Below are 12,037 nucleotides of genomic sequence, written 5' to 3' on the forward strand. Positions count from 1 at the left end.
CCAGCAGCAGCTGGAGTTTGGGTGTGGGAGGGGGCCCAGGGCTGGGGGTTGGGGCACAGGAGAGAGTGAGGGTTCTGGGCGATGCCTACCTTGCAGTGGGGGCTCCCTGGAAGCGGTGACATCCCTTGGCTCCTAGGCAAAGGGGTGGCCAGGGGGCTCTGCGTGCTGCCTCCACCTGCAGGCACCGCTCCCCACAGCTGCGGAGCCAGCGCTTGGCTCAAAGCCAGAGCGCAGAGGTCACTGGCCACGCCTTCGCCTAGGAACAGAGGGAGGGGGGTGTCGTTGCTTCCAGGGAGGTGCAGAGCCAGGTAGGGAGCCTGCCAGCCCCACCAAACTCCCCTCCTCCCTCCCCCCAGCAGGGGTTCTGGGCCATGCACCACTGCCCCCTCCAGCACCCACAGTGCCCCCAGGCCACCCCCACCCCCCGAAGATTTAGTCAGGGGCATATAGTACAGGTCATAGGCTGTGAATTTTTGTTTACTGCCCTTGACCTGTCCATGACTTCTACTAAAATTTCCCCTTGACTAAAACGTAGCATTAATTATGAGTTAATTCAGTTTAAACTAAATGGAGGATAAACAAAAATAGATCTGCAACAAGTGTCTTTGATTTCAAAAGATCTAACTTTAATAAATTAATGGAAGAACTCAAGAATCTGAATTTGGAGGAGACTTGGAATTACTTTAAGTCGAAGCTGCAGAAGCTATCTGAAGCTTGCATCCCAAGCAAGGAGAAAAAGTTCATAGGGAAGGTTCTTTAGCCATATAAATAAGAAGAACACAAGGAGAGAAGAAGTGGGATCACTAAGCACTGAGGATGGGGATAATCTAGACGTGGCCCAACACCTAAACACGTACTTTGCCTCAGTTTTTAATGAGGCTAATGAAGAGCTTAGGTGTAGTGATTGAAGTCCAAGACCTCCCTGGTAGCATTCTCTGAAATGCTTCCAGTTCCACGCGCAGGGCCAGTTAGACAGGCAGAACTGAAGTGTCTCAATGCGTGGATGAGACGAGGGTGTAGGGAGTGGGGGTTTAGATTTATTAGGACCTGGGGAAATTTTTGGGAAAGTTGGAGCCTATACAGGAAGGATGGGCTAAACCACCTAAATCAAAATGGAACCAGATTGTTGGCACTTAAAATTAAAAAGATCGTAGAGCAGTTTTTAAACTAATGGCTGGGGGAAAGCTGACGGATGCGGAGGAGCACATGGTTTGGACAGAGACATCTCTTAGGGAAGGATCTATTAATGGAAATTTTCTATGTCCTAGTAAGGAGGAGAGGATGGAAGATGACAAAATACGGTTAGGATCTGATGAGAAACAGTCAAATGAAAAAGAGGCTCTTTCAATTACATGATGGAGCTAAAAAGTGACAGATTTTTAAAGTGCTTATATACAAATGCTAGAAGTCTAAATAAGGTGGGTGAATTAGAGTGCCTTGTATTAAAAGAGGATATTGATATAATAGGCACTACAGAAACTTGGTGAGACACAATAATACCAGGGTACAAAATATATCGGAAGGACAGAACAGGTCATACTGTTGGGGGAGTGCCACTATATGTGAAAGAATAAAATCAAATGAAGTAAAAATTTTAAATAAACCAAATTGTACCATAGAATCTCTATGGATAATAATTCCATGCTCTATTAATAAGAATATAGCTGTAGGGATATATTCCCAACCATCTGACCAGGATGGGGATAGTGACTGTGAAATGCTCAGGGAGACTAGAGAGGCTATAAAAATTTAAAAACTCAATAATAATGGGGGATTTCATATTGACTGGGTACATATCACCTCAGGACGGGATGCAGAGATAAAGTCTGACTTCGGTACTGGGCAAACTGGTTAAAACAAAGGTAAAGAACAAAATTGTCAGACACATAGATGGACATAATTTGTTGGTGGAAAAGTCAACATGTTTTTTGTAAAGGGAAATTGTGCCTCACCAATCTACCAGAATTCTTTGAGGGGGTCAACAAGCATGTGGACAAGAGGGATCCAATGCAATTAGTGTATTTAGATTTTCAGAAAGCATTTGACAAGGTCTCTCACCAAAGGCTCTTAAATAAACTAAGCTGTCATGGGATAAGAAGGGAAAGTCCTCTCATGGATTGGTAACTGGTTAAAAGATAGGAAACAAAGGGTAGGAATAAATGGTCAGTTTTCAGAATGGAGAAAGATAAATAGCGGTGTCCCCCTGGGGTATGTACTGGGACCAGTCCTATTCAACATATTCATAAACAATCTGGAAAAAGGGGTAAACAGTGAGGTGGCAAAATTTGCAGATGATACAAAACTACTGAAGATAATTAAGTCCCAAGCAGACTGTGAAGAGCTACAAAAGGATTTCTCAAAACTGGGTGACTGGGCAACAAAATGGTAGATGAAATTCAGTGTTGATAAATGCAAAGTAATGCGTATTAGAAAATATAATCCCAACTATACATAAAAAATGATGGAGTCTAAATTAGCTGTTACCACTCAAGAAAGAGATCTTGGAGTCACTGTGGATAGTTCTCTGAAAACATCCGTTCCATGTGCAGTGGCAGTCAAAAAAGTGAACAGAATGTTGGGAATCATCAAGGAAGGGATAGATAATAAGAGAGAAAATATCATATTGCCTCTATATAAATCCATAGTACGCCCACATCTTGAATACTGCGTGCAGATATGGTCGCCCCATCAAGATATTGGAAATTGGAAAAGTTCAGAAAAGTTCAAAAATGATTAGGGGTATGGAACGGCTGTCATGTGAGGAGAGGTTAATAAGACCGGGACTTTTCAGCTTGGGAAAGAGATGACTAAGGGGGGATATGATAGAGGTCTATAAAATCATGACTGGTGTGGAGAAAGTAAATAAGGAAGTGCTATTTACTCCTCATAACACAAGAACTAGGGGTCACCAAATGAAATTAGTGGGCAGCAGGTTTAACGCAAACAAAGGGAAGTATTTTTTCACACAAGGCACAGTCAACATGTGGAACTCCTTGCCAGAGAATGTTGTGAAGGCCAAGACTATAACAGGGTTAAAAAAAGAACTAGATAAGTCCATCAAGGGCTAGCCAGGATGGGCAGAGTTGGTGTCCCTAACCTCTGTTTGCCAAAAGCTGGGATGGGCGACAGGGGATGGATCACTAGATGATTGCCTGTTTTGTTCATTCCTTCTGGGGCACCTGACATTGGCCACTGCTGGAAGACAGGATACCGGGCTAGATGGACCTTTGGTCTAACCCAGTATGGCTGTTCTTATGTAGTGGCAGGGTGGCTAATGGCAGCAAGGATATGGAGGTGGAAATTACCACATCTGAGGTGGAAGTCAAACAAATCAGGTTAATGGGACTAAATCGGAGGCCTGGATAATCTCCATCCAAGAATATTAAAGGAGCTGGCACAAGAAACAGCAGGCCCAATAGCAAGGGTTTTTAATGAATCTGTAAACTCGGGGGTCATACCCTATAACTAGAGAATTGCTAACATAGTTCCTATTTTTAAGAAAGGGGAAAAAAATTATCCAGGAAACTACAGCACTATTAATTTTACTTCAATTTTATGGAAAGTCTGGAACAAATTTTGAAAGAGAAAGTAGTTAAGGACATAGAGGTGAACAGTAACTTGGATAAAATACAACATGGTTTTACAAAAGGTAGATCATGCCAGACCAACCTGATATCCTGCTTTGAGACTATAACTGATTTTTTAGACAAAATTGTGGTAGATCTAATCGATGTCAATCTAATCTATGTGAATTTCAGTAAGACATTTGGTACAGAAGATGGGGATTAATATGAGAATTGAAAGGTGGATAAGGAACTGATTAAAGGGGCGACTACAACAGGTCATACTGAAAGGTGAACTGTCAGGCTGGTGGGAGGTCACTAGTGGAGTTCCTCAGGCATTGGTCTTGGTACTAATCTTATTGAACATTTTTATTACTGACCTTGGCACAAAAAGTGAGTATGTGTTAATAAAATGACATGAAGTTGAGAGATATTGTCAATACAGAGGAGGACCAGAATATCATACAAGAAGATCTGGATGACCTTGTAAACTGGAGGACTAGAAATGGGATGATATTTAATTGTGCAAGGTTATGCATTTAGGGACTAGCAATAAGAATTTTTGCTATAAGGTGGGGACTTACCAGTTAGAAGCTACAGAGGAGAAAGACCTGGGTTTATTGGTTGATCACAGGATGACTATGAGCCGTCAATATGTTGCGGCCTTGAAAAAGGCAATCGCATCCTAGGATGCATCAGGCAAGCTGTTTCCAGTAGAGACAGGGAAGTGTTAGTACCATTACACAAGGCACTGATGAGACCTCCTCTGGAATAATGTGTGCAATTCTGGTCTCCCATGTTTAAGAAAGATAAATTCAAACTGGAACAGGTGCAAAGAAGGGCTACTAAGACGATTCGAGGAATGAAAAACCTGCCTTATGAGAGGAGACTCAAAGAGCATGGCTTGTTTAGCCTAACCAAAAGAAGGCTGAGGGGAGATATAATTGCACCCTATAAATACATTAGAGGGATAAATATGAGAGGGAGAGGAGTTATTTAAGTTACTCACCAATGTGGACACATGAACAAATGGATATAAACTGGCCATCAACAAGTTTAGCCTCGAAATTAGACGAAGGTTTCTAATCATCGGAGGAGTGAAGTTCTGAAATAGCCTTCTAAGGGGAGTAGTGGGGTCAAGAAACTTAACTGACTTCAAGACCAAGCTTGATAGGTTTATGGAGAGGATGCTATGATGGGACTGCCTACGATGGCATGTGGCCCATCAGCAACTGCCAGTAGCAAAAATCCCCAATGGCCAGAGACAGGACACTAGATGTGGAGGGCTGAGTTACTACAGAGAATTCTTTCCCAGGTGTCTGCCTTGTGGGTCTTGCTCATGTGCTCTGGGTCATCTAACTGATTGCCATATTTGCGGTCAGGAAAGAATTTTCGCCCAGCCAGGTTGGCTGAGACCCTGGGGGCGTTTTGCCTTCCTCTGCAGCCTGGGGCACAGGTCACTTGCAGGCCTAAATGGTAAATTCTCTGTAACTTGATGTTTTTAAACCATAATTTGAGGACTTCAGTAACTCAGCCAGAGGTTAGGGGTCTATTTCAGGAGGTGGTAAGACTCTGTGGTCTGCAATGTGCAGGGATTCAGACTAGATGATCATGATGGTCCCTTCTAACCTTAAAGTCTATGAAATGGGGAAGATCTTTGGCTGGTCAGAGATTTGTTTGCATTGGCTCTGAGAGAACTAATAGTCAATATTTATTTCTGTTCAATAGCTTGGCCTAGAGTGGAAGCTAGAAAGCTAGATTTGTGGGATCTGTGTGACAAATTTCTATCAACTAAGGTCCTTAATATGTTCAACTTTATGATGCAAGTTACTGTCTGGTTAATTAAGATGACAACTTACTCTAGTTCATTACTTGGCAAATTCTAAATGGCATTACTATTCTACAGAATCAGTTGAAACATATGGAATCAATAAATTGTAAAAATATAACATCCCAGCTATACCATCCTCTGGTTTCTTGTCTACTTTGTGTCCGTTTTGCTTAGACTATAAACTCGTAAGGGCAGGGACTGTCTGCATTTTGTGTTTTGTACAGTGCTAAACATGTCAATACATGATAAATATTCACCAAAATATCATGGCACTGGAATAAATAATTTCAGTAAGGGAACAGATTTCACTTTTTAAGGAGTTAAAGGCAGTGTATTTAATAATAAAAAAGACATTATAACAAAAAAATGCTTGGCGCAGTGTCCTCTTCAAATTGTTTGAGCTGTAAAATGTTTTCCAGAGTTGTAATGATTCTTAGCAATCTAAAAATAATCATATTAGCATGAAGTGGATCCTGTGGCAATACAAATAAATTCGTAGACCTATTTTTTTCCCTGTTTCTTTCCATAGTATCATTGCTTTGCTGTTGCAGTATTTTAATTACTTGGTTTATAATACATGTACATTTTTATTAGTGTTGTTTCATATTTGTTTTAATTAAAGCATGGCTTGGCTCAGAAAAATGTCGATGTAACAGTGATCCACTGGTGTTCCATATTTACTCTCCATCTGTGGAACCAGAATTTAGCTGGCAAGATTGTTGATGATGCAGGAAGCAAATAGAACATAACTTCATGTTCTGTGATTATTACTGGTTCAGCAGGGTTGACAGTATTAAACACTTGTATCTGTCAGTGATCTAAATGGAAATAACGGAGATGTATGCAGTAACAAAGAGTCATTCTACACACTTGCTTTTTAGCCCACTTCAAATTTTATTTTTTAAATGAAATTTCCCACTCAAGATAGGTTTGAAGAAACGGGTGGCGGTGCTGGTGGGCACCCAGACTGACTATACACTAGTGGCCACTTATTGATTCCTTTGCTCACAACAAGTAGCAACTTACTCCAAAAGTAGTTACCTTGAAATCAACAAAGTAAATACATTCATTTACACAACAACTGACCCAGTATTGGATACTGATAATATGAAATTCTTCCTCTCCCCACAACTAGTTTGTAAAGTTGAAATCCCACTTCTCCTGTGGCTGGGAATCTCACCATCCACTCCCACAGGGATGAGTTTGGAAGAAACTACTTCTGGAGATCCATCCAGAATTTTCTTTATTCTCTTATCCCTCTGCTGGAGGGGGTGCCAAGCTTTACATTCCTTTGGCAGATTAATATACTTGGAAAATTTACTGTGACTATGTTTAGTTACAGAGGATAAATAGGAGCAGCTTGCTTGATTCAGCAAGTTCTTCGTGTTTTCTGTCATTTCCATCTACAGTGATCGACATCCCCTTGTGGGCACATGCAGTTTGTCCCTGCATGCCTTCACTAAATTGCACATAGGATAATATATATGATGAGAGAGCTGATTTTAATTATCTCCTTTGCATAAATTATCCTGAAAGCCTCAGTAACCTGGTATATATCAGAGGGCTGGAATTGGGCCTTAAAAGTAGGGTGACCAGATGTTCCGTTTTTAAAGGGACAGTCCTGTTTTTTGGGATTCTTATATAGGCGCCTATTACCCCTGACCTTCTGTCCTGTTTTTTCACAGTTGCTATCTGGTCACCCTACTTAAAAGGAACCTCATGTACATGCATTCTGCCCAGAGCTCTCCTCATTCAGACTAACTCTCTCTAGAACCAGTATGTATTGAGGAATATGAGAATGACTCAGTGTTTAAGACAATCCATAAAGTTTACATCACCCACTGTGGCAGAATATATTTTTTTAAATAAAGGTATAATTGTTAATTAACCACTCTCCCTTCCTCCCCTCTTAAAATTTGTACACTAATACGATGAAACTGTCATTTAGGGTTATTGCTGCTGGGTTTAAATAGCTGAGGGGTTATTTAATGTTTTATATTCATGCTTAATAATGGCCATAAACCTACTGGGTCTGGGTTCTCTGGTGTCATGCAGCTGCTTTGCACTGGCATCATCATCGCAGGAATATCATCACCTCAGTGTAACAGTGACCCTTTGGCAGTATATAGCATTTATTTTTTACATAGCATACACCTTCCCTGCTGGAGTGTTAAAGGGAAATGGCAGCAGGGCTGACCAATTCTCAGTGGCCTTTTTGGGCCCTGTGGCTATTAAAGGCTGGTTTAAACACTGGGGAAATGCACTTCACAGAAGTACAAAGGTGAGCTTTAAACCACCTTTGCACAGTAACCCCTCACTTGTGTTCTGTGCTTTTTGACTGTAGTCCAACATTCAGAATAATATTTTAAAATTTTGAGAGACTAAAACTTTGCCAAATTACCTTTCTCTTACAACAAAATGTGTATGTGTTTAGAGATGTGTGCATGTAATTACATACAAAAATACAGTAAAAGAACATCAGTAAGGTTGCAAAGTCAAGCTCTCAACAGCTCTTTCTTCAGCTCCCTGGTGTATATGCATTATGATACTAGCTTTAAATATATGATTTCATACTATTTTTCCATTGCACCTCTACTTTGTCACTGCGCAGGATGAGATGGGTTTTACTCAATAAGCATCTGTTCAATATTTCATTTTAATAAAATATTTAATTTCCTTATTTACTGTAAACCATCCAAATCCTTCACCGAATACACAATTATTAACTTCCACACAGGCGTCTCAGTATAGCTTGTCATCACAATATGTGAGTACTTCACAAACACTAATGAATTTATTTTCATAGCACCCTTGTGAAGTAAGGTTGGATCATTATTACCATTTTACAGATGGAGAACTGAGACACAGACATTTATGTTAAAAGTGGGCGATAATTTTGGAAACCCAATTTGAGATGCCTATAGCCTGATTTTTCAGAAAACGTAAAGTTTTATGGCACATTATATGTTGAAAACACAGTGCCTGTTAACTTCAGTGCTCAGCGTTTCTGCAAATCTGACCTCACGGTCTTAAATTGGGCACCTGGAAAATGAGGAACACACAATTAGTGGCCACTTGTGAGATGTTTGGTTTAAATGACTGTTCTAGTATTACACAGGAACTTTGTGGCAGAGGCAGGGATAGAATCCAGTTCTCCAGGGTGGCATTCTGTTGCCTTAACAATGAGATCCTCATTTCTCTTCATGCAATCCCCTGCCTTGTTCACCTTCCAACTTCTGCCACATATGGGAAGGTGCAGTACAGACAATAGCTTCATTCACTACACAATTCTGATTCCTGCCCTGAGCACTAGCCATCCTGTGCGCTGAATGAGGCAGAAATCATGAGGAAAAAACAGCATGCAGTTGTGTAATTAAAGATTGTATCACAATACATATACGCCAGTGGGCTTTATTAAGATTGCTCATGCTTAATTGTGGCATTTCCTGACTTTTCAGCACTTGCCTTTACAACCTTAATGTTCTTTTAATGAGTTTTTTATGGAATTTCCTAGGCTTTTTTAAAAAGCAAACTGAAAAAACAGAAATGCCATCATGTGGAATTATATTGATATACACATGATTCATCAGCAGGGTTGGAACCTTTTAGATCCACCATGTGGACCTCTGCCACTTGAGCTAACAGAGTGACGGATAATATTAATAGGTTGTCTCCCTGTATGTGGGCCAGCCACTAACGGGATATGAAGCGCATGCTTTGCCAGTGGGTTGCACTGCTGTTTGCTGATGGTAACAGAATGCTAAGACTCTGGGCATCCTGGGTTCTATTCTAAGTTCTATGGAGAATGTTCTTTTCTGGTTATAAACCCATCTGCTCCTGTGCACCCCAACCCCTACTCCTTCTGTCCCTGGCTCCTCCAGTCTGCCCTCATCTTAATCTGCTCCACCCACTCTAATCCTTTTCTCAGTTTTACCCCCATCCCTCAGTTCCCAGTCTCCTGCTGGTCCTAGTGACTTCTTGTTCCTGTGGCTGTCCCCGTGTCCCACCCCCACTTGTTCCCCATCATTAATTTGAATGTGTTCTGAGCTCAAGTTTAAGAATCAGGCTTATGCGCAGCAGCAATAATGCTGCTTTTAATGAGCTGTGTAAGAAGATACAGTGAATAAAGACCTTTTTTTTTTTTTTTAATTAGTAACAAGGTCTTTCAAAATACTGTTTAAATATTTAAATTGTGCCACCTTGCTGTGATAGTGGCCGTGCAAAAGAGGTATCTGAATGACCTATTACAAGCTTGGGCCTGGTTCTGCTACAGCTGCTTAGCCAAGTAGTGTCATTGAATTAAATGGAACTTCTTGTGTATGTAAAGATTACTCACATGAGTAAAACATGTAGGGTTGCACTGGTGATCCTTCCCTTCACGGATCCACCTTCTGGAAGCCGTGATCCCAGCCTCAGAGACAAATCACCTCTGTAAATGACCATCCTGTATCCTTCTGGCCAACAAACTCTGGAGGGAGCCTCATTCAATTCTCTTCAGAATAGGGAAGGTCATGGTGACACAGAGCCTTTTTTTGAGTGTTAAAGAATAAAGAAATGCCAGATAAAGAAATGCCATTGTCTAAACAACCCAGGGCAGGGGAAAATCTGTGGATACTTGGAACTGCACTGTTGCTTGTCTGTTACTGAGCTGATAACTCATTGATGTTGACACTCCTACTTCCTGTTCAGTTCGGACATATTCTAGTAATAACAAACTGAATGACGTGCATCACACAGTACATCTGGAAGGCCATGAGTCTGTTTGCTGGTCAGATACTACATAAACTGGAGTATCCGAAAAGTTGAGCATTATGTCCCATAACCCGAGAACATAATGCTCGTTATCAATCTGTTTTCTGATGTGTATTTGTTTTTTATCACTGAAAAGACACTTTATGTGTGCACTGTGGTGTTAAAATGTGAAGTGAGGTACAGGGGCTAAGTATTAGTAGTATTTGTGCTGCTTTCATTAATATATTATTGTTGATTAGATCAGAACAATAATAAATGTTCTATTTTCAGCTATATGTCAGCCTAGATGCAAACATGGTGAATGTATTGGACCAAACAAATGCAAATGTCTCCCAGGATATACTGGAAAAACCTGCAACCAAGGTAAGAAAGCAAATCTTTTAATTAAAAAAACAAACAAACCCTGCATATGAGACTACAGAAGAATTTTTATCTTAAAAAATTAAATAATATTAAAAAAATTAAATATATGCATAGCAGCTTCAATTTTCTGCTTATTCATAAATAATTGAGTATACCTGTATTAAATTCATAAAGGGAATGTACTGTATATTCTGCACTTGCAGCATAATGGACTTCATGTACTAGGTCTTTTACAGATGTAACGTGTAATGATAATAAGGGTTTTCTTAGCCCTTGAGTCCAATGGTCTATGGGTATTTAAAGTCCCTTTAATTTAGGCTGCTTTTCACCTCATCACAAGTTGATCAGAGAAAACCAGTTTGTTGTGTTAGTTGCAAAGTTAGATAATTGCTTATAATTCTCTAAAGTAGTAAACAATATGATGATTAATATTGATATTATAATATACATTGAGTCAGTCAAATCAAAGAGTTAACAATAATACAACATTAAATTGATTAACTACTAAGAGAACAATTTAAGAAGAAGAACTAGTCAAGTTATTGCATTGGCACAACCAGTAATCAAATCACAAAGCTGACACAATACAAATGATTAAATGATTTATTTAATCTTTCTACCCCTATGCATTTACTTAGCAGTTTATACTTTCCCTTGTGGAAAGACTAGGTTAAGGGTTAAATCTTTATGGATCCCAAATAACTCAAGATGAGCAGTGCAAATTTATTAATTGGTTCACCACTTCATCGATGGAAAGTGGATATACACTAGCCTTTGCAAAACCTGAGCAGATTTACCACACACTTCAGGGAAGCTCACTGGTAAAGATAAACAGTTACATTTATTGGCTACAAAAGATAGATTTTAAATGACTGTAAGTATTAGGCAAAAAGTCAGAGTTAGTTACCAAAAGAAATAAAATATAAGCACGCAGTCTAAACTCTCAACCCTATTTGACTGGGCAACAACTATACTAAGCAATTTTTCTCATGCCAATGGATATTGCAGTCCTTAATATGCAGATTTGTCCCTTAAATCTGGGCCAGTCTCCTCTGTTGGAGTCTTCAGTCTTCTTCTCAGTGTCTTTGTTGCTTGCAGCATAGGTGGGGGCAGGAGAAAGGCCAAGCATGGGGCCCCTGTGTTCTGTTTTATACCCTCTGTCCCATGTGCTTGTAGAACACAAGTCCAGGCATGTCTCATGGGCATTGCTGAGTCCCCAGGCAAGGTTGAACAATTCCCCTGGTGTGGGCTCATGTAGGTGAGTCATTGAATTGTAGCTCCCTTGCTGGACGATGGCTGTAGATGGGTTGTTTGACACCCTGCCTGGACGTTGGTTACTTTCCTTGCTGTTGTCTCTAGGGGTCTAATATCTGGCTGATTCCCCAACTGATAGCATGTTTTAGTGACAAGCTTACAACACAATTCTCATAACTTCATATTCATTAATGATATACATATATGGATAGAAAAATGACTTTCCGGAGATCATAACCTTTCCCCTGATACCTCACATGGCCTGCTTTATATG

At 40.2% G+C, this 12,037-nt stretch overlaps 1 protein-coding gene across 1 annotated transcript in view; it reads left to right on the forward strand.

The window, feature by feature from the left end:
- NPNT (nephronectin) overlaps nt 1-12,037 on the forward strand; it is a 90,607-nt gene that overhangs the window by 36,475 nt on the left and 42,095 nt on the right. The window contains exon 4 of the mRNA XM_077815105.1: nt 10,417-10,509. Within this exon, the coding sequence (XP_077671231.1) occupies nt 10,417-10,509 (93 nt within the window). The remainder of the gene's footprint in view (nt 1-10,416; nt 10,510-12,037) is intronic.

The sequence above is a fragment of the Eretmochelys imbricata genome, chromosome 4 (assembly GCF_965152235.1).
Source record: "Eretmochelys imbricata isolate rEreImb1 chromosome 4, rEreImb1.hap1, whole genome shotgun sequence".
Lineage (NCBI taxonomy): Eukaryota > Metazoa > Chordata > Testudines > Cheloniidae > Eretmochelys > Eretmochelys imbricata.